The sequence below is a fragment of the Elgaria multicarinata genome, chromosome 3 (genome assembly GCF_023053635.1).
Source record: "Elgaria multicarinata webbii isolate HBS135686 ecotype San Diego chromosome 3, rElgMul1.1.pri, whole genome shotgun sequence".
Classification (NCBI taxonomy): domain Eukaryota; kingdom Metazoa; phylum Chordata; class Lepidosauria; order Squamata; family Anguidae; genus Elgaria; species Elgaria multicarinata.
Genome location: NC_086173.1, coordinates 10,956,297 through 10,978,178, shown reverse-complemented (window position 1 = coordinate 10,978,178; position 21,882 = coordinate 10,956,297). Strand labels below are relative to the sequence as shown.

The following is a 21,882-nucleotide window of genomic DNA, read 5'->3' as shown; positions in this document are numbered from 1 at the left end:
TTCTGTTGTCTGACCTCCAGAACAACTGTGACCATATTTCTGATGCAGCTGCAGCCTTTCTCAGAGCTAGGGCAGATGACCGGACTCCATTGAGAGGTTCAGAATCATTGGTCATCAATCACCCGTCCCCATCCATTCCTGGCCAAGTAGCTAGCAATTCTGAAATCTTTTTCACGTATAGTGTCTACTAAACACAGGGCAGGGGAAAAAATTCCTCATCCTTGAGACACTGGACAGACAGTAAAACTTCAATTCCCAGGTTTGCCTACATGCACAGAAGTCTCTCTGCTACCCCAGCTGAGATTATTCTTGTGTCTACAAACATGCAAACTAAAGATCTTCTCCTTACCTGTGGCCCCACAACACCAGCAGGCCCCGGTGGGCCATTTTTGCCATGAAATCCCTGAAGCAAGGAGAAATGAAAGGTTACCATCCCAAGAGGAAGGGCCTCCAAGCAAGAAGTCCCACAGAGATCTCTATTATGGTTCCCCCATCTACTAAAAATAAAATAAAATGGGATGGTTGCCATATTTGCTAAGAGAGCCCTGATGCCCTGCCCAACAGCTGTCTGATGCACACTGCCCCACCTCTTAGTAGAGGTGCAACTGTAATCCAGTCAGCCATTTTCCAGTTTGGAAGGATTGGTGATTTCAGCACCATGTACATTGATGGTGCTATATAAATAAATAAATAATAATAATAACCTCACAGAGAAAATGCATCTCATTTTCCTCCCTTCCAGAAAGAAGGCAGGAGGAATGCTGCACCCATTAAGGAACAAAGAAGGAGACAGCAGTGCTGTCACTGGTCGAACAGAGTCACAGAAACTATGCTTCTTGTCTAGGACACAGGTGGGCAGAAGGTAGATCTAAGAATCTTTTGGACTTCAACTCTCAGAAGCTCCTGCCAGCATAGCCGATGGCCAAGAATGCTGGGAATTGAAGTCCAAAACATCTGGGGATCTAATTTTCACCCACCCCTTGTCTAAGGCAACCAACCAACTTCTGCTCAAATTAATACTCACTGGCTCACCACGCTGGCCTGGATGTCCCGGTAAACCATCTTTCCCAGCAGGGCCCTACGAAGCACAAACAATGATGATGAAGATGCTGACAATGATGATGTCATGTGATGGCCAGGACAGACTATTTCCCCCAGAAATGCCCCTAGAATGCTGCAGCCAAACTTCTAAAACATACAACTCAGAAAGTTTGGGGAAATGTATACACAGTTTATGCAAAAGCACCAGACCTGGCCTATAACAGCAATGATCCTCTATGACATTGTGTGTGTGTGTGTGTGTGTGTGTGTGAGAGAGAGAGAGAGAGAGAGAGAGAGAGAGAGAGAGAGAGGTTTATTGGTATAAAGTTGTTGTGAAATGGGTAATATTTAACAGTTTCATAACAGCAGGATATGTTGGGTAGCCTATGCTGAACCAGGGCTAATAAAACAGTTGCAATAAAGCAGTAAAAAATGTGCATGAGAGAAATGAGCAGTTGGGAAACATTTGGGATGTGGGAAACCCAGACCACAAGCCTTCAAAAAATCAGGCAGGGATTGCACTTTTTCAAGTGTTGTTCTGATCATGAACATGTAAGGAGAGGAAAGGACAGTGATATATGAAGGAGGCCCAGCAGAAGAGCTCCCAATCAAAGCTCCGTAGGGCAGAGATGGGAATCAGATAGCTCTGGAAAAGAAGGGGGCCTTATAACAGAGGATCTAATAAGATCAGCCACCTGGTCCCCTCCAGGCAGCTTCAAAACAACATTGCAAGCTATTACAATGTTGTGATAGAAACATGCCCAATTTATGAGCTCGCACACACATTCACACATCTCCTTCCCACAATTAATTGTTTTAGGGAAAACAAATTTTGTCAAAACACAGTGCCTTTGGGCAAGAATAAAAAAAAATTGGCAGGGTGGGGATTCCAATCTAGACACATTTCCTTAGTTTAAAATTGCTGAATGCAAATTCAGTTCCAAACGTATTGCTTCAAATGGTGCAACACTCGGCTTTCTTGGCAACCTTTTAGGTGTTGAAAAGTGACAACTACAGAGTGATCCAAATGCCTTTGGACAGCTACTTGAGTGGGTTTTAGGATTAGACATGTAGGAGAATTTCATTTTTGTGAGTACGTGTCCACCGAAAACATTCACAATTTGTTGAACACATGCTCGCAATCGTTTCATTCCTGATTCCGACCTTGATTTGTGTGGAAACTTCCTCAGTAGCCTGAATCAGTTCTGCTTTAGTCTTTAGAGGAAATTTGAGCAAATTAGGTTTGCGCAAATTTGGGGAGATTTGCACAAATCTCCCATTCGAACACTGCTTTTATTTATTTATTTATTTTATTTATTTATTTATTACATTTTTATACCGCCCAATAGCCGAAGCTCTCTGGGCGGTTCACAAAAATTAAAACCACAGTAAAACACCCAACAGGTTAAAACACAATTACGAAATACAGTATAAAAAGCGCAACCAGGATAAAAACACACAGCAAAGTTGATATAAGATTAAAATACAGAGTTAAAACAGTAAAATTTAAATTTAAGTTAAAATTAAGTGTTAAAATACTGAGTGAATAAAAAGGTCTTCAGCTGGCGACGAAAGCAGTACAGTGTAGGTGCCAGGCAGACCTCTCTGGGGAGCTCGTTCCACAACCGGGGTGCCACAGCGGAGAAAGCCCTCCTCCTAGTAGCCACCTGCCTCACTTCCTTTGGCAGGGGCTCATGGAGAAGGACCCCTGTGGATGATCTTAAGGTCCGGGTAGGTACATATGGGAGGAGGCGTTCCTTCAGATAACCTGGCCCCAAACCTTTTAGGGCTTTAAATGTCAATACCAGCACTTTGAATTGGGCCTGGACCTGGACTGGCAGCCAATGAAGCTGGAAAAGGACTGGCGTGATGTGATCTCGCCAGCCAGTCCCTGTTAATAACCTTGCTGCCCTGTTTTGTACCAGTTGAAGCTTCCGGACCGTTTTCAAAGGCAGCCCCACGTATAACGCATTGCAGTAATCCAAGCGAGAGGTTATCAGAGCATGGATAACTGTAGCTAGGCTATCTCTGTCCAGATAAGGGCGTAGTTGGTATATCAACCTAAGCTGATAAAAGGTGCTCTTTTATCACTGCTTGGCTTGTGTAAATTGCCTGTTCACACAGAGTGAGCAGTAATCACAAGTGCGTATGGGAATCAGCATGAGATGAGCGCCCAGAAGACGTTCAGAGAAACCTAATGATCTCAAACCTTGCTCATTCACCCATCCCTAGTGGGAATGGGGCAGAGGAGTTCTGCCAGCATTTCTCGTAAATAGTGAAAGGCAAAAATGTTTTTTTTCCAAAAGTCAGAGGGGCTGCAAGTTAAGGACAAATTGTAAACTGTGAGTTTCACATTTCAGATATTGAGTTCTTAGTTCCATAATCCTCTCAGACATGTATTCCGTGGAAATAATAAACCTAGCTACAAATATGTAGCATGGCAAAGCCAAAGCCATACACTGGGTAGATTATAGAGTCCTGCACCACTATAAGCAAACCAAGTTGTATATATTGTCTTCCCACCTCTAGCCCCGAAACCATGCACATTTGTAGTAAAGCAGGCAACTGATTGGATCTCCACTTTGTGCTGGAAGTCAAAATATAGTGTTTCCCAAAAATAAAGTGGCTGTTCCCATGCTTTAAATCTGGGTATATGCAGAACTGCAGACATACACAAGCACAGTGATGCAATCACCAGCACACCTATTGGCATTCATTCAATGTAATGGCATTGACATGAGGAGCTTCCTTCAGGCGAAGGCTATAGGCTTGGTAAGTATACTGGTTAGTTAATCTGGTCTTCATCATACAAGCGAAAGCATTCTACCTGTAGGTGAAGTGGGGCAAGGACTGATTTCTTAGGGCCTTGCTAGACCTACCTGTTAATCCGGTGAGGAGAAGGAGCGAGGCCGCACTGCAGCTAGCGCGAGCCGCCATCCCTTTCTACACGTGAGATGCGATGGGGTAAGGGAAAGTCCCATCACGTCGGCCATTTTTTAAAAAACTTAAAGAGGCCATGTGCGCAGGAGCGCACCAACGATGAGGTAAGTCTTTTTTTAAAGGGTTCCCCACTCCCCCCGCCCCGATTTCCCCCCCAATGTCTGATGCCCCCCGCTCGCCCACTGGCTCTCCCCCACGCTCGCCCCCGCTCGTCTTTCCACCCGCTCGCCCCCCCACTCGCCCGTCCGTCTGCTCGCTAGCCCGCTCGCTCGCCAGTCCACCCGTCCGCTCGCCATGTCCATCCCCCCGCTCGCCTGTCCACCCCCTCGCCTGTCCTCCACCACCCGCTCGCCATGTCCACCTCCCCACTCACCCGTCCACCCCCCCCGCTTGTTCGCCTGCTCGGCATGTCCGATGCCCCCTCCGCCCCCCGTCCGTGATCTCCTCCCCAAGCCCGATGGGCACAGTGCTCATATGGAGGGCTGTGCCCAGTGCGCGGCTTCTCCCAGCTACTCGCAAGTAAGCGAGCAGCCGGGAAAAGCCACGGAACTAGCTAGATCTTCCGCAGCCCCAGGTTCAGCCCAGGGCTGCAGAAAAACCGGGCCACAAGCGGATCCGGTTATCCCGGGACAAGGGAGGGTTTAGACCGGCCTGACCCCGGGATCCCCTGTACATTGTCTGCATGCACAGCAGGGAGCCTGGGCCTCGCACCGGGCTAAACCCTCATCTAGGAAGGCCCTTAGACTCCAGAAGATATCCTTTGAGAATGAAGATCTAATTTTTCCTTTCCTGCAGCTTAAACTCCAAGGCAACAGGGATGTGTTCTGGCTCAATCCTTTGTCCTCAGATAATGCAGACCCGTTCTGGCAAGGAGGGACTATTTGCTCAGGCAATTTTCACAGCAGATGTTTACACTGGATTTTGCTTTCTATGCGTGTGTAATTCAAATGTAAACCTATATTGGCTAGACCATACATTTTTTCTCTGTCCTTACAACATGATCCCTCCTGAGTTCTAACGTCTCTGTTTTGTTCCATAACTCACTTTGTTTCTAGAGAAACAGTGGGATACTCACAGGTGGTCCCTTGGGTCCTGGGAATCCATTGGGGCCCTGTGGTCCAGTAGGACCCTGTGGAAAGAATGGGAGAAGACACTGTAAGACATTTCTTGGTCTAACTTTTTGGTTTCCTCGCTCCCATCCCCATCACATCACACCTTAGACCTGGGGTAGGAAACCATTTTGGGCCTGAGGGCCATATTCCTTTGTGGCTACCTTCATAGAATCATAGAATAGCAGAATTGGAAGGGGCCTACAAAGCCATCGAGTCCAACCCCCTGCTCAATGCAGGAATCCACCCTAAAGCATCCCTGACAGATGGTTGTCCAGCTGCCTCTTGAAGGCCTCGAGTGTGGGAGAACCCACAACCTCCCTAGGTAACTGATTCCATTGTCGCACTGCTCTAACAGTCAATAAGTTTTTCCTGATGTCCAGCTGGAATCTGGCTTCCTTTAACTTGAGCCGGTTATTCCGTGTCCTGCACTCTGGGAGGATCGAGAAGAGATCCTGGCCCTCCTCTGTGTGACAACCTTTTAAGTATTTGAAGAGTGCTATCATGTCTCCCCTCAATCTTATCTTCTCCAGGCTAAACATGCCCAGTTCTTTCAGTCTCTCTTCATAGGGCTTTGTTTCCAGTAGGGGTGTGCACGGACCCCCCGCTCCGCTTCACTTGCAGATCCGCCATTTTCCGGATCGGGCCGCTCCGCCCCGCCCCCGCTCCGCCCACTTCCGCTCCACTCCGCTCGGAGCTCCGGATCCGGATCCGGAGCTCCGTTTCCCCCCCCCCCCATAGGCTTGCATTGAAAGCTAAAAAATTATACAACTTTTTTTCTGTTCAAGTTAGAAACCTCATGTTTGGCACCATGACACCTCATGGGGATATACACACGCACGCCAAGTTTCAAAGCAATCCCATCATCCCCTGATTTTTGGCGAATTTTTGAAAATCGGGAACCCCACACACAACATCCCTGCGAGGTGGGCAGGGGAGGAGGGAGGGAAGGCAGGCAGGCATGCAGCTGGCATTTCTGGGGGCATAAGGAAGTGAGCCAAGGATAAGCCAGTAATGCATATAAAATGGAATAAATCAATCAATAAACAAAGGAGGGGTGGAATTAAAAGCAGCAGTGTTGCTCAATAAACAGCAAGAAGAATTTTTTTAAAAAGGCTATATCTGTCTTTTACCAGCAATAGGGGGACGCGCCCGGGGGAGGGGGAAGTAGCTGCCAGTTCAAGACAGCCACCAACAGCTCTGAGAAGAAGTAAAACGCTCACTTCAACTCATAACAGGCATTGCTCCACCACTGAAAAGTGACCATTCACTTCAACTCATGATAGGCATTGCTCCACCGTTTTACTCTCTTTGGAAGGCTCTAATGGCCTTCCAGTGCAGGAGAGAGTGGGGGCACGTCCACGATGAGATGCCCTAGGGGAGCTCATCCCCTTGCACCACATCTATTCAGTTGTTCACCAAGGTTAGGGTGGGGAGCAGTGCTGTGTTTCTATCTCTTATTCTTGGCTTAGTATATGATTTCAGGTTGTGTTTGTGCATTTGGTGGGGCTACTGTGTTAAAAAACACGGGGAAAAGCCCGTTCAGATGAAGAAAGAGAAGTTTCCCAGAATCCCAAGTTACCTGTTTTGCCTATGCCCTCCTCCAACTTTGGGATCATCATGACCGGGAGCTGACTCTGCCCCTCAGCCCTTTGAAAAAGGTATTTTTCCCGCCGATTTTTTAAAAACTTCTAGCGCGCGACCCGTACGATGCAGAAAGTTGAGAGTAGTCTCAAAATGACCCCCATCCACGACTCTCTGTGCACAAGAATTTTCAGAATGATAGCTTAACCCCCCCCAGTTATCCCCGATTCTTTCCCTCAATGCAATCCTATGGGCGAAAAGCCGAAAACGCCGTTTGAGCCGCGCGGTTGACCCGATTTTCACAAAAATATAGCACGCGACCCAGACAACGCAGAGAGGTGAGAGTGGTCTCAAAATGACCCCCATCCACGACTCTCTGTGCACAAGAATTTTCAGAATGATAGCTTTACCCCCCCCCCCAGTTATCCCCGATTCTTTCCCTCAATGCAATCCTATGGGCGAAAAGCCGAATACGCCGTTTGAGCCGCGCGGTTGACCCGATTTTCACGAAAATATAGCACGCGACCCAGACAATGCAGAGAGGTGAGAGTGGTCTCAAAATGACCCCCATCCACGACTCTCTGAGCACAAGAATTTCTAGAACGATAGCTTCAAAAACAACCTAGTTATGCGTGATTATTTGCCGCAATGCAATCCTATGGCGAAATGTTTTCAAGATGGCGACCGGAGCGCTCCGCCTGAACTCGGAGCTCCGAAAAATGGTCGCTTCTCTTCGCCTTGCTTCTAGGGGGTCCGCGGTCCGCTCCTACTCCGCCTCTGGGTAAGGCGGAGCAGGCCAATCCGCTACTGCTTCTACGCTCCTAATCGGAGCGGATCACACCCCTAGTTTCCAGTCCCCTGATCATCCTGGTTGCCCTCCTCTGAACACGCTCCAGCTTGTCTGCGTCCTTCTTGAATTGTGGAGCCCAGAACTGGACGCAATACTCTAGATGAGGCCTAACCACTGGGCCGAATAGAGAGGAACCAGTACCTCACGTGATTTGGAAGCTATACTTCTATTAATGCAGCCCAAAATAGCATTTGCAGCCATATCGCACTGTTGGCTCATATTCAGCTTGCGATCTACAACAATTCCAAGATCCTTCTCGTTTGTAGTATTGCTGAGCCAAGTATCCCCCATCTTGTAACTGTGCCTTTGGTTTCTATTTCCTAAATGTAGAACTTGGCATTTATCCCTATTAAATTTCATTCTGTTGTTTTCAGCCCAGCACTCCAGCCTATCAAGATCACTTTGAAGTTTGTTTCTGTCTTCCAGGGTATTAGCTATCCCACCCAATTTGGTGTCATCTGCAAATTTGATCAGCATTCCCTGCACCGCCTCGTCCAAATCATTAATAAAAATGTTGAAGAGCACTGGGCCCAGGACTGAGCCCTGCGGCACCCCACTCGTTGCCTCTGCCCAGTTTGAGAAGGTTCCATTGATAAGTACTCTTTGAGTCTGATTCTGTAGCCAACTGTGAATCCACCGAATAGTTGTTCCATCTAGCCCACTTTTAGCTAGTTTGTTAATCAGAATGTCATGTGGTACTTTGTCAAAAGCTTTGCTGAAGTCAAGATATATGACGTCCACAGCGTTCCCACGGTCCACAAGGGAGGTTACCTTATCAAAAAATGAGATCAAATTTGTCTGACAGGACTTGTTCTTGACAAATCCATGTTGGCTTCTAGTGATCACTGCATTGATTTCAAGGTGTTTACAAATTGACTTCTTTATAATCTGCTCCAGAATTTTCCCAGGGATGGATGTCAGACTGACTGGTCTGTAGTTCCCAGGTTCCTCCTTTTTGCCCTTTTTGAAGATAGGGACAACGTTAGCCCTCCTCCAGTCGTCCGGCACCTCACCCGTCTTCCAGGATTTTGCAAAGATAATAGACAGCGGTTCAGAGAGTTCTCCCACTAGCTCCTTCATTACTCTAGGATGCAGTTCATCGGGCCCTGGAGATTTGAACTCATTCAAGGAAATTAGGTGTTCTTTGACCATTTGTTTATCAATCTCAAACTGTAATCCTGCCCCCTCAACTTCTGCTTCACTTTTTCCAGGGGGGTCATAGACCCGCTTTTGGGAGAAGACTGAGGGTCACAGGCCAGCAGTTGGTGGCAATCAAACCAAAGAGTATGTGCGCACACTCTCACATACATATACAACATACACATATACAACTGTTTACACTTCCCTGTGCCTGTTTGCATTCTCTTTCCCTTCTTATTGTTTACTACAACTTTATTAGATTGTAAGCCTATGCGGCAGGGTCTTGCTATTTACTGTGTTATCTGTACAGCACCATGTACATCGATGGTGCTATATAAATAAATAATAATAATAATAATAATAACACATAGAGGATACACATTTACAGCATACATCACATACAGATGTACAATGCAGATGTATAAACAATGCCCTGCTTTCCAGAATGAACCTAATCATCTTTTTGTCTTAGACCCTATTAGTGGCATTAACATTTCTCAGGTCAATCCTTGTTCTGTCCACCCACTGTAGCAGGAGCCTGTTATCTAGAGAAGCCTTTCCTGGCTTTAGCGGCCTCTATAATGTTGTGGCCATTTTTCCTGAGACAGAACTTTGCCATGGTAGGAAAGTGGACTTTTCAGACACCTCCCCTCCCCAGGTTTCTTCACTTGCAGGAATGTATCTTTTGGCTTACCTTTTCCCCTATAGTCCCAGGGGCCCCATCATGCCCAGAGTCGCCCTGTGGGAAGAAAAATTGTTAAGGAATGGTAAAAAAAACAATCTCAGACTTTGACCACAACAGGTATTGAGCTTGGATTTGCTCATTTCCCCGAAGGCATTTATTCTGCCCCAATCCACACTACACTGCAAATTTCCTTTGTAGCCCACAGGACCATTTCTATGTATTTTCTTAGACATTAAAAATAAACACATTTTAATGCATTTTTTTTTCAAATATACATTTTTGTGTGCAACAATTTATTGTTTAAAGCAATAAGCCACCACTTTATAATCAATCAATCAAACAAACAAAACTTATTTAACAATCAAATCTATAAATAAATAATGCTTCTTCAATGAACTATAGAAGTTAACAATACAATATAAAAAAGAACTGCTCCCCTGTGCTTTTTGAGAAAAGGCTCCTATTTTCTTAGCTGCCAAAGCAAATTTTGCTACTTGGGTGGCAATGAATACATCTTTACCTACAAGAAGTGTATACATCTGATCCAGCAGCAGTCTATTTGACAAGGACCAAAAAATACAAATAAGGAACTCCTGCCTAGGATGTTAATACAAGAGGCAACTTAGTACATTATGAGAAGCATCTCCAACCTCTCCTTACTCATAAATACAAAGGCTTTGGTGGGTTGGGATCTATATGCATTTCCCTTCCAAAAAAAGAAGAGGGCATACAGCGGAATCACAAGGCTGGGAATAATTTTCTTAAAGATTCCACAGTAAGGCCAAATGTCATTTTCTATAATGGGTACCAATTAGCATAAGGCATGTGTGAAACTGAATATAGATCCCACCTTTTAGATTCTCTCTTTGAGCATCTGTTTAACTCTATTAGAGGAAAAAAGTAGGTAAAGCCTCAATATTGATCCCACAAGCATGTAAAATAGTTTTAACCAAGTTTATCCAGGACTTTCAAGAAAGAATTTGAAGCTGTTCTGGAAAACATTCTTTTTGGCAGGCGGGAATCCCTCCACAAACCAGCTTCAACCAATAAAAGGCAATTGCAGCATGAGCACAATTTTCAATAGATTGGCTCTCCATTTACATATTGCTGGCCAATTCAGCAACAGTGGAGTTTCATCATTTAGGGCACAACCCTGTGCATTTTACAACAGGAAAATGTCCTACAACTCTCTGCATTGCCCAGCCTGCCAAACCCAGAATTGCATCCTTAGTTGGAGACTCATGAAAGAGGTGGTGGTGGGGATCCCAGAAAGTGTTCAGAACAGCCAGGCCCAACATTTTGGACTGTGCATGCTAGGCTAATAAAGTCTCAAAAAGAGTCTAATGAAGAGCCTGGTATGGGACTGGTGGAACCTGACACATACATGATGCAAACGAATGGTGTTGTGTTCTGGTGGAGAGCACTGGGGGCACGGGTGAACAGACACACACATGCCCTGCAGAGGCCACTGAGAAAGGTACAAGAGCGTGTGCACTGTGTAGAAAACAGAAGTACCTTTGTTCCTGGTTTTCCGGTGGACCCTGGCAAACCACGCTCACCTGGAAGACCCTGGAAAGAGGAAATGCACACAGATCTGAGACTGGAGTCTGTAAATGCCACATGGGTGTTGGACTGGACTTTCTAGGTAACCCATGCTGGTGGGGAGGGGCTGTTGCTATATATGCTTTTGATCAGAGCAGCAAGATTCTGGGTCCTCTCAAAGGACGACATCCCTCACTCTCATTTTGGCACTCGAATGCTAAGTCCAGGAGTGCTGGAAGCTAACCAAGTACATAGTGCCTTTGTTGCTGGTTTTGGGGTTGTTGTTGTTGTTTTGCATGGAATGTCACGCAATCAGTATTTCAGCCCTGTGCCTGCACTGAGAACCTTCAAGGACAGGTGAGTGAATCTGAAAGTCAGAGGTACTAGCAAGCAAGGTCTGCAGGCTATAGGTTACCCTAAAGGCCCATATTATTATTATTATTATTATTATTATTATTATTATTATTATTATTATTATTATTTATTTATATAGCACCATCAATGTACATTTCTGTTTCTCCCTCAGGGGAAAAAAGTTTTTTCCCCATGGCTTCAAAATTTCTGGAAATTTTACATCTCTAGGTTCATCTGGTTTGCAGACCTTTTAAAAATTGTAAGTTTATTTTAATTGTTTGATAAAAACACACATTAAGGCTGGGCCAGCCCCACCCCACCCCCTCAGCCCACCTCTGGGTACAGACCCACCCGACAGTAATCCACCAGCTGCATGTTGAAAGCCCAGAAGTAGGACATGAATTATGGCATATTGGAAGAGGTAAGATCAGAGAAAGCTTCCATTCCTCCCTATTCTTCCCTCTTTATTGTTTACTACAACTTTATTAGATTGTAAGCCTATGCGGCAGGGTCTTGCTATTTACTGTGTTATCTGTACAGCACCATGTACATTGATGGTGCTATATAAATAAATAAATAAATAATAATAATAATAATAATAATAATAATAATAATAATAATAATAATGGTGCTGTACAGAGTAAAACAGTAAATAGCAAGACCCTGCCGCATACGCTTACAATCTAATAAAATCATAGTAAAACAATAAGGAGGGGAAGAGAATGCAAACAGGTACAGGGTAGGGTAAGCAGGCACAGGGTAGGGTAAAACTAACAGTAGAAAGTAACAGTAGAAGTCTGCACATATGGCTTCTCCTGTCAAAACTGGTATTTGGACCAGGAGAGAAACAAAATTTCACCCAAATCCAGAGTGGAGAGCGGGGGTGGGGAATGAGAATCATGGTTTTGATTTCCAATGAGGGTGAGGGAGTGTGTATGTCAAATTTCATACTTAAATTAGACTTGGAAGAGTGTTATAAAAACTTTTATGCTCCAATCCTACGCATGTTTCCTCAGAAATAAGTCCCACTTTGTTCAATGGGGCTGTGCATAGGGATCGCAGCCTAAGTTTCACTGAACACAACGGGGCTGACATCAGAGTAGACAGGTGTAGGATTGCACTAGTAAGTGGATTTTAAGGTAACAATGGTGGATATCAACCTGCCAAATTCGAATTAATTTTACCTAGAGTTAATATGGGGGAAAGTGGGAGATATTTCAATACATTTGATTCAAATGATATTTTATTATGCTGCTTGTTTCTTTGGGTTTTTCCTAGTTGCCGCACACCTCTGGGATGGGCTACAAGCCTAAATATAGACACACAATTCTTTGCTTTCCTACCATGTCCTTTTTCTACTGCTCATTTATTTATTACATTTATGTGCTGCTTTTATCCTCCAAGGAGCCCAAGGCAGCATACATGATCTTCCTCCTCCTCTCCAATTTATCCTCATAACACCCCTCTGAGGTAAATCAAGCTGAGACTCAGGGACTGGTCCAAAGTCACTCAATGATCTCCATGCTTGAGTGGGGAATAGAACCCAGATTCCTTGAGTACCAGTTCAACACTCTAACCAGTACACAACACTGCCTCTTGCTTCTCCCATCAGTAACTTCACATTATTGTAATTTGCTTTTCAGTGGTCAGTCGCTCATTGGTTGAGATGTGCATTTTAAATACAGGAAGCCATGTCAGCTTGGCTGAACTTGGAAATTATAACTGCAGGAGAGGAGAGCCTCAGTGGTGCTATATTGACACCTGTCAATTGAACAGCTCACCGAGGGACCTCGCTGCCCAGTTTGCCCAGCTTGGCCAGCTTTGCCCTAGGAAAGAAGAGGAAGAGAAATGGATGGTGAGATAGGAGTAACACACACACACACAAACACACACACACAGGCCTAAATAACACATTACAGGGAGATGTGTAGGGAGATGTGCCACTGTGCCTCCACATTGTGGTCATTTATTTATTTTTATTATTCAAATTATATAAGGTCTGTTCTCCTGGAATTACTGGAGATATTAATCCAACACATCTGGAGGGTTGGGAAATGCTAGACTACGAATGAGAGCAGGTACCCATTGGTTTTCCACAACTGCTGTCCTTCTCTCACTTCCAATGGGGTAAATTGGTCAACCAACTGGCCCTCCGTTGGCTCTGCCTTCTCACTCTTACACCCTTCTTCAGCTTTTCTTTTCTCAACTCTCTTTCAGCTGCCTCCCCTCTTCTCTTTTTCACACAGGGCTTAGATTATTGTTTTGACTCAGCCATCAGCCTAGCTCCTATTGGCCCAGGCAAAGAATTCATCACATCACTGTCAAGCCTATGCCATGACCCTAATGGTACTTGCAAGTTTTTCTCTGCAAGGTAAATAGCAGCTTTGGGAGATGCGGGGTGGGAGGGGTGGGGAGAGGGTGGCATTTTCATCAGGAAAACACTGTGTGTTGGGGCGGGGGGGGGAGACTTAAAATCCCAGCACCATGGTCCTGATACAAATCGCTGCCCTGTAGCTTCTATGAACTCTTAAAAAAACCAACCCTGCAGGAGAATCTATTCACAGATCTCCCATATCATCTCATTTGGCTTTTAATATGTCATGTGCAAGACCTAACCCACCCCCAAAGGGAGTACTAAAATGAAAATGTGCTATAGCCTACATTTGAAATGTTAAATATAAAAGCTATTATATACTACACATCCGACAAATATTCAAAATTTAGAATTCAGGTTATGACCATTGAAAATGTGTTCTTAAAAGGCTGAAAAAGTCAGAACTTTTGTGCCAAAGCCCTGGCTCTTGCCACCAGCATCCAACCCATCTGTCTGAGCAAGCACACCAAAACCCACAAGCCATTCCAGAATGTGAAAGATCACTTCAAATTCAAAACCAGCTCAGACTTCAAAATCCCAAATCGGAAACTTGTGCTTGACGTGAACATTTGAAATCTGAGAATTTCCTCTCTTCAAACTCCTTTCAATTGCAACAGATGGTAATTGGGTCATCCTGTTACTCTGTACTTTCAAGATGTACCCCCACACACACACTCCCCATTTCACTCACTCGTTTGCCTTTTTCTCCAATGAGGCCCAGAGGCCCTGGAAATCCAGTCGAACCCTGTGGGAAAGCAAAGGCACTCAATGGAGCAGATGACAACCAGAGCCAAGAATTCTTTCCTTTCTCCCAGCATCCTCCTCACACTTACCTTAGGTCCCTGGCGGCCAGGGTACCCTGGCAGGCCTGGCACCCCCAGCTTGCCCTGTGGAAAGAAAAGATCAGAGCCTTCATGAATACAATGAAAATGCTAGACAAGGCCTTGTGAGTTGCAGGGGGCATAAGAAGAGTCATGTTGGATCAGACCAGGAACCCACATGGGTGGAAGAATGCTGTTGCACCATGTTCAGCTGTCGACCAGGAACCCACAAGCAGAACACGGTGCAACAACACCCTCCCACCCATGCTCACCAGGAACTGGTGTATATAGGCTTACTGCCTCGGTTACACAGAGCCATCAGGACTAGTAGCCATTGATAGCCTCCTCCTCCAGGAATTTATCCACCCCTCTTTTAAAGCTATCCATCTTGGTGGCCACCACTACATCTTGTGATAGTGAATTCCTTAGTTCAACTGTGAATGGTGTGAAGATGTCCTTCCTTTTATCTGTCCTGAATTTCCCACCACTCAGCTTCATGAGATGATTCTAGTGTGATTTTGTACACCTCTACCAGAGAACAGCTGCCAGTCAGAGTAGACAGTTCTGGGCTAAGTGGACTAATGGCTTCCTATGTTCCTCAAAGTAGACATAGGTAGGTTGGTAGGGGGAATTGCTCACCTTCTCTCCAGCTAGGCCAAGAGAACCTGCTTCCCCAAGAGGTCCAGCCTGCCCTTTCAGCCCCTCAGGGCCATCTTCACCACGCATACCCAAAGGGCCAGCATCACCCTGTTAACAAAATGGAAGAGTTTAGAGAGTCTCCACTAGTGGTGGTTGTAGAATTCTGGGTAAAAAAGTATTCTCAGGTCTGTGAGTCAGAGACTTCCCCAATAGAAAAATCATGCAAGTGAGAGCATCCATCAACTTTTGCACCTGAGGTAGGTTACGCCATTTGTTATAAGGGAGAGGCCTGCTTTGTAACGTTTTGTTAATTCTTAGGTACTGGTTTCAAGTGCCAGCAGAAGTGATGGCAAGCTTGATCCTCAACTGATCAGACTGCATCCTGACATAGCAACCTAGATCAAGGGTGGGCAGAAAGTAAACCTCCAGATGTCTTGGACTACAACTCCCAAAAGCCACTGCCAACATAGCCAATGGTCAGGAATGCTGGGAGTGGAAGTCCAGAGTATCTGGAGATCTACTTTCTGCCCACCTGTGTCCTATATGATCCCACATCAGTGCATGCCACAAAGCATGCCTTGGATTTAGCAACAGTAAAGTTATCCTCCATGACATGGATAGGTGTGGGAGTATCTAAGGCCTCAGTCCAGGGCAAGTTATGGTCTACTTGGCTGGCCTGCTATTACCACAGTAAAGTGCCCCGTCCCTGTGATTGAGGTGTAGTAAGGAAAGGGTTTCTACAGCCTCCACAACTGTTTATGAGAGCTGATTCTAAGGCTTTCAGAACCACCAGCATACTTGGAAAACTATCACTCACCTGTTCTTGACATTGCTATCAACATTTGAATGGGTGGTATTTAGGTGACACTTGTGTGTGGTTAAGTACATGGATATTCGGTCTGCTTTTCTTGAAACCTATGCATAACTCCCTCCATATATATATATATATATGTGTGTGTGTGTGTGTGTGTGTGTGTGTGTCTGTATTTGATGAAAAAAATGACATTCCTAAGCACGTAATTTTTTTTGTTCCATTTTTTATTTCATGATTTGTTTTCTGTTCTGTTCTGTTAAATTCACAATAAAGGGGAGATCACTCACCCGGTCACCTTTTGGGCCCATATCACCCTTGAAGCCAGGGAATCCATCTTCACCCTAATAGAGAGACAAAAAGTTAACTTCCTGATGATAAGAACTGTACAGCAGTGGAACAGTCTACCCACAGAGGTTGTGGGTTCTATATCTCTGGAGGGTTTTAAGAAGAGACTGGATAGCCACCTCTCATGGATGGTTTAATTGCTTTTCCTGCAAAGACAAGTCTATGATTCTAATGTAGCCACAGCAGTAGAAATGCCCACATTCTAGTCACATAGTCACATTTCCAATATCCATTCAGATTTGATGGTTCACAAAGTTCCTTTCCCTTTAACCCAATGCTACACTTGCAATCCTTGCCAACACCACAACCCCTCCAAATGGTCAAAACAGAAGTTGTACAAGAAGAGTGGAAGCCTCAATCACGCAACTGTTGTGTGAGGACGCCTGGGAAGTAGAAGAATATTCCATGCTACTTTTGGTTTATTTATTTATTGCATTTATATACAGCCTCATAGCCGAAGCTCTCTGGGCGGTTTAGAAAAGTTAAAAATAATGTCATTGAACATTAAAAACAGATATACAAAATTTAAAACCACCAAAAGTATAAAAAACCCAATATCCATTCTGGTTGAGTGGGGGAAAAGATTTTTCAGATTCTGATTGACTTGAGAGTCTGATATAAGTTTCCTCTACAATAGACATCTGGGTGAGAACCTGCTAATGGAAGTGGTAGCTCAGGTTTGCTTGGAGAATTTGAATTTATATCCTCTCAATTTGAATGTCAGCATTCCCAGTTATATTGATGGCTCTCAAATATAAGGATTTGATAACAGAGACTGGGCACTCAGTTGGGCAAGTTGCTAGCTTAATCTCATCACCATATAAAGCGGCAGCATAAAATAAAATCTCAGCTTCTTTGAACAGCATTGCCCAAAAGTCACATTTCAAAAGCAAAATTGGAAAAAGTCCACACTTTTAAACAACGCATTCTGAAATTTGGATGGATTTCAAATATTTGCAAGATTTCATCTCTGCTACATAATGTTTTCCATCGCTCTTCCAGAACATTTGAGAACTACAAGTTCAACCGCAGCTTTTAAAGCTCAACTAAAAACTTTTCTTTTTCCTAAAGCTTTTAAAACTTGATGTTGTGCAGACTTCTACTGTTACTTTCTACTGTTAGTTTTACCCTACCCTGTGCCTGCTTACCCTACCCTGTACCTGTTTGCATTCTCTTCCCCTCCTTATTGTTTTACTATGATTTTATTAGATTGTAAGCCTATGCGGCAGGGTCTTGCTATTTACTGTTTTACTCTGTACAGCACCATGTACACTGATGGTGCTATATAAATAAATAAATAAATAAATAAATAAATAAATAATAATAATAATAATAATAATAATAATGACCCCAGAGACCCAACAGGGCTCTTGACTCCCAAATTAAAAACAATAGCATTGGATCATCATAGCCCTGGAAGTGGCCACAAGGTCATTGAATCCAACCACTACATTCCAACATAGAATTGGTAAAGGTCATTGAACCCAATGCCCACTCCATCCCAACACGGGATCTGTTCCCCACAAATCCAATTTATATAATCTGCAACCATGAGCAAAGAAAGCAGGAACAGACAAGTTGTGACTAGAGATTCAATGAAATCCACAGGATCCCTTGTCTCATACCAATACCTGATACTCCTGTTGGAGACTTACCTTTTCACCTTTGCTGCCTTTCAGGCCCCTCACTCCAAAGGCCCCCTGTGGAAACAGGGAAAGGTATGGCAGTGTTCGAGAGAAGAAAAAAGCTAGCACGAGGTATTTTCATAGAAGCCATGCTCACAGGTAGCCAGGAAGTCATGTCAGATCTGGTATAACATGGGAAGGTACTGAATTTGGGGAGGGGGGAACAGGGCTAAATAGCCAGGCAAGAGATTCTGAGTCCTGAAGGTGGGTCCTTGGGGGTCTTGCACAGAATGAACATACCTAACATGATCTGAACAATGCTTGCTTGTAAATCGATGCCATCGATTTCAATGAAAATACTTTAAAGTAGGCAGATTTAGGAATACAGGTGTAAATTGAGGAGCGCAGGTGTGACAGCGAGGGGAATCTCTCCAGATTCTCATTCTGGATTAATGGAAGTTGGCAGAAGGAGGTGACAAGTTCTTACCTTGACTCCACGGGGCCCTGGATAGCCAATTGGCCCTGCTGCACCAGATGGACCCTGGAGAAGAAAGAATTTTTAAAAGACAACCACTCTCATTTTTGTTGTGTTTTTTAAATTAAAGGTAACATGTGGCAGCCTGATTTTGAATTTTAGCATCAGGGAGGGGACAGGGGGTCAGAAGAGATACTTATCTCTAGTTTAAAGCCTCCTTAGCATATACCTCTGCCTGGCAGAGTCATGGTTTTACCTGGACTCCTTTCTCTCCAGCTGGCCCTTCTCTTCCAGGATGACCCTGAAAAGCGATACAAAAGAGATACGGTTGGATGATGTAGCTGCTTCGAGAGGTGATGCCTCATTAAAGACACCCCATCCCCTCCACAAGAAAAGCCGTCAGACTTGAACGTGCAGAAAAACAATTCTCCTCCTTGCTGCTCCTGTGAACACACCATAGCACTGAAAGCAAGCATAGATATTGGTGGGGGAAAGGAAGATGATTTTGTGTGTGAGTGTAAGGGGGATGCTCTCTATTTTTTGGTTGGTTTTCCCCTTCATGTTCCATTATGGAAAAGTAGGGCTTTTGGAGAAAAAGAATGAATGTTTTTCTTACGTTGAAAACCTGAATTCACAACTGCTTTTCCCATACATACACAAACATGTGTGCATACATATATGTGTATATTCCCACCCCACCCTGATGTTGCAGCTGCTTCAGAAGGAGGCACCTTGTGGATATTTATTTATTTATTTCATTTATATCCCACCTTTTCTCCTCCTTAAAGAACTGAGGGCAGCGTACATAATCCTCCTCCTCTCCATTTTATCCTCACAACAACAACACTGCGAGGTAGGTTGGGTTGAGAGTCTGTGACTGTTCCAAAATCACCCAGTGAGCTTCCAGGGCCGAGTGGGGACTAGAATACGGATCTTCCAACTCCCAATCCAATACTTTAACCACTACACCACACCATTATAGTATCATTGGTATTTACCGGAGGCCCATCCATCCCAGCCATTCCTGGTATCCCTGATTTTCCTGGTGGACCCTGCAGGGGAGGGAAAGGGATGATCAGCGAAGCATTATCTGAGTCCTGGCTTGCTTAGACATGAACAGCTGAGCTGTGATATTAAGATGTTGGAGTTGACGGATGGCTCCACAAGTTCTCCATCCATCTTATTTATTTTCATTCATACACACCATTTATAAACCACCCTTCATCCACTAGGAAATCCCAGAACAGTGTACAAAACGTTTGAACAAAGCAAATTCAATATTAAAAAAAGCCACCCTTATGAGCATAAGAAGAACCATCCTAGCTCAGACCTAGGGGCCGTCTAATCCAGCAACCTGTTCACACAGTGATCAACCAGCTGCCTGTGGGAAACCCACTATTATTATTATTATTATTATTATTATTATTATTATTATTATTATTATTATATGTATCCTGCCTTTTGCCCCATACTAGGCCTCAAGGCGGCCTTACAAAATTTAAAGCATATACATTTTAAAACCTATGAATAGAAATATACAAAAGTTTAAAATATATTCCAATATTAAAACATTAAAGCATTTAAACTACATGAGAATTTTCTTAGCACAGACTGGGTATATGCTGGCACAGTTTAGAGAACTCCCTGGGCAAAATCACCCCTGTTTTCTCTGCCACCTATAGGATAAGCCTGGCACACTGATTTCATGGCTAAACTAGACACAACCTGGCTCTAACTCACCTTTTCACCTGGAAGCCCAACAGGACCTTGGGGACCAGGCAGACCCTAGGGAGAGAGATGAATTAGTGAGGATGGGGGGGGGGGGAATTACCTGGTACATATATGACCCTTCTTCAGGTGAAGGCACATTTAACAATTTTAGAGCATGAAGACTCCTCTGGAAATGTCGCTTCAGTTCAAACATACCTATTTCTCTTTAGGATTAAGGTCTGGAAACTTAGGCCATGGCTAGACGAGGGGGTTGGAGGGTGATGTTCTCGCGATTTTATGATCATGAGATCGTCACCCTCATCTATATGCGGCACGCAACATCACGGCCGCAATTTTAGATTATTTTTTAAAAAGGAAAAGGAGCGCTCAAACAAACTGGCGAGTTTTTTAAAAACAACAACAACTACAACCTCCCCCTCTCCCCAACCTCCCCCCGGATGGGCACAGAGCTCCTGAGGAGTCCCATGCCCCGTGCCCAGTTCCAGGCTCCTCATGTTTACTCGCCACACATTCTGCGGTCTCAGGATCATCCCGAGACCGCGGAAAAAGCAGGAAAAAAGGGCCTGCCGATATCCCGGGCCAAGGGAGGGATCATCCCTCCCTGCTCCCGGGATGCCCTGTGCATCATGTGGATGCACAAGGATGATCCCGGGGTGATCACCGGGATATTGCTAGGTCTAGCCATGCCCAAAAAGTCTTCAAACAGAAGCCAGCTGTGCTAGGCACTGATTGGCTGGTCCCCATGATGTCACAAAGCAGGTCTTTTCCCCAGGCTCTTCAAAGCAATTTGCAGGGTTTTCTTTAAGCTTTTTTTAGGTAACAAATGAACAAGTGGGGATATTCAGGCAGCACTTTTTTTGGGGGGGGGGGGAGCAGGGCTATTGCCCAGCTGAACCGTGGGGGTGGGGTAGAGGAGCAAAAGTGATGGATGAGCCAGCATTCAGTTTGCTGGCCTGCCTGCCTGTCATTTCAGTTGCAAAGATGGGATGAAGCCCGGCTCCTATCACAGCTTAGGAGTTGTTGTTTTTTGTGAGCTCATATTCTGTCTTCACCCTGTGACCTATCAAGAACAAACTAGACACCAGTGGGAGCTTCCTACCTGGGACTAATAGCAGCCATGGGGTGGGGGTGGCATTTCATCAAAACCATGGTTAGGAGGGAAGGGTTAACCCCCCCCTCCAATAAAACTCAGCTTCCCCACAAACATTCATGCACCTGATACAGTCTTCCCCCCCTCCCCAGGGTTTTCAAACAGCCTCAGCAGCAAGTGATGCATTTAGCGTGCACACACACACACACACACACCCCACATACCTGAGAACCAGGATTTCCCTGCTGCCCAGGCGGGCCTGGCTCACCCTGAATGCCCTGAGGACAGAAAATCCTGCAGTCAAGTCAGTGTTCTGTGCATGTGCATATACATACAGTACATATGTCAGAGGAAAAGTGGCAGCAGAATGTACGCATGCAGCGGTGGCACTGTGACTAAAATTGCTGGAGGGGACAGGGATCTCGAAAATGGAAGACTTGGAAAATGGTACGATCTGGTTCCTTGAGCATTTGGGAAACTGATGCTATGTTAATATAGGACTGCATTTCCTTTTTCTTAACCCTTCAGCAGTGATTAAGTAGCGGTTGATCACATAGAGGCAGCTGAGTAGCATTTTCCCTAGGGTTCATCATTCTGCACACAGGCCAGGAAATGTCTACCCTAACCCTATATGAGCACAAATGGGTCACATGCATTTATCGTGGTATATTATAAACATTTATGATTATGGTGCAAATGCTTACTTTCCATCCTGTGGAATCC

The 21,882-nt window shown here is 44.8% G+C and overlaps 1 protein-coding gene across 3 annotated transcripts in view; it reads right to left on the bottom strand.

Moving 5' to 3' along the window:
- COL5A3 (collagen type V alpha 3 chain) overlaps nucleotides 1-21,882 on the bottom strand; it is a 162,955-nt gene that overhangs the window by 42,692 nt on the left and 98,381 nt on the right. For all 3 annotated transcript variants that reach the window (XM_063119273.1, XM_063119272.1, XM_063119274.1), the window contains 16 exons: nucleotides 21,384-21,437; nucleotides 20,079-20,123; nucleotides 19,337-19,390; nucleotides 18,595-18,639; nucleotides 18,351-18,404; nucleotides 17,894-17,938; nucleotides 16,181-16,234; nucleotides 15,080-15,187; nucleotides 14,453-14,506; nucleotides 14,311-14,364; nucleotides 13,027-13,071; nucleotides 10,865-10,918; nucleotides 9,359-9,403; nucleotides 5,057-5,110; nucleotides 1,025-1,078; nucleotides 350-403 (listed from right to left, as the gene is read on the bottom strand). In XM_063119273.1, coding sequence (XP_062975343.1) covers nucleotides 350-403; nucleotides 1,025-1,078; nucleotides 5,057-5,110; nucleotides 9,359-9,403; nucleotides 10,865-10,918; nucleotides 13,027-13,071; nucleotides 14,311-14,364; nucleotides 14,453-14,506; nucleotides 15,080-15,187; nucleotides 16,181-16,234; nucleotides 17,894-17,938; nucleotides 18,351-18,404; nucleotides 18,595-18,639; nucleotides 19,337-19,390; nucleotides 20,079-20,123; nucleotides 21,384-21,437 — 873 coding nt within the window. The remainder of the gene's footprint in view (nucleotides 1-349; nucleotides 404-1,024; nucleotides 1,079-5,056; nucleotides 5,111-9,358; nucleotides 9,404-10,864; nucleotides 10,919-13,026; nucleotides 13,072-14,310; nucleotides 14,365-14,452; nucleotides 14,507-15,079; nucleotides 15,188-16,180; nucleotides 16,235-17,893; nucleotides 17,939-18,350; nucleotides 18,405-18,594; nucleotides 18,640-19,336; nucleotides 19,391-20,078; nucleotides 20,124-21,383; nucleotides 21,438-21,882) is intronic.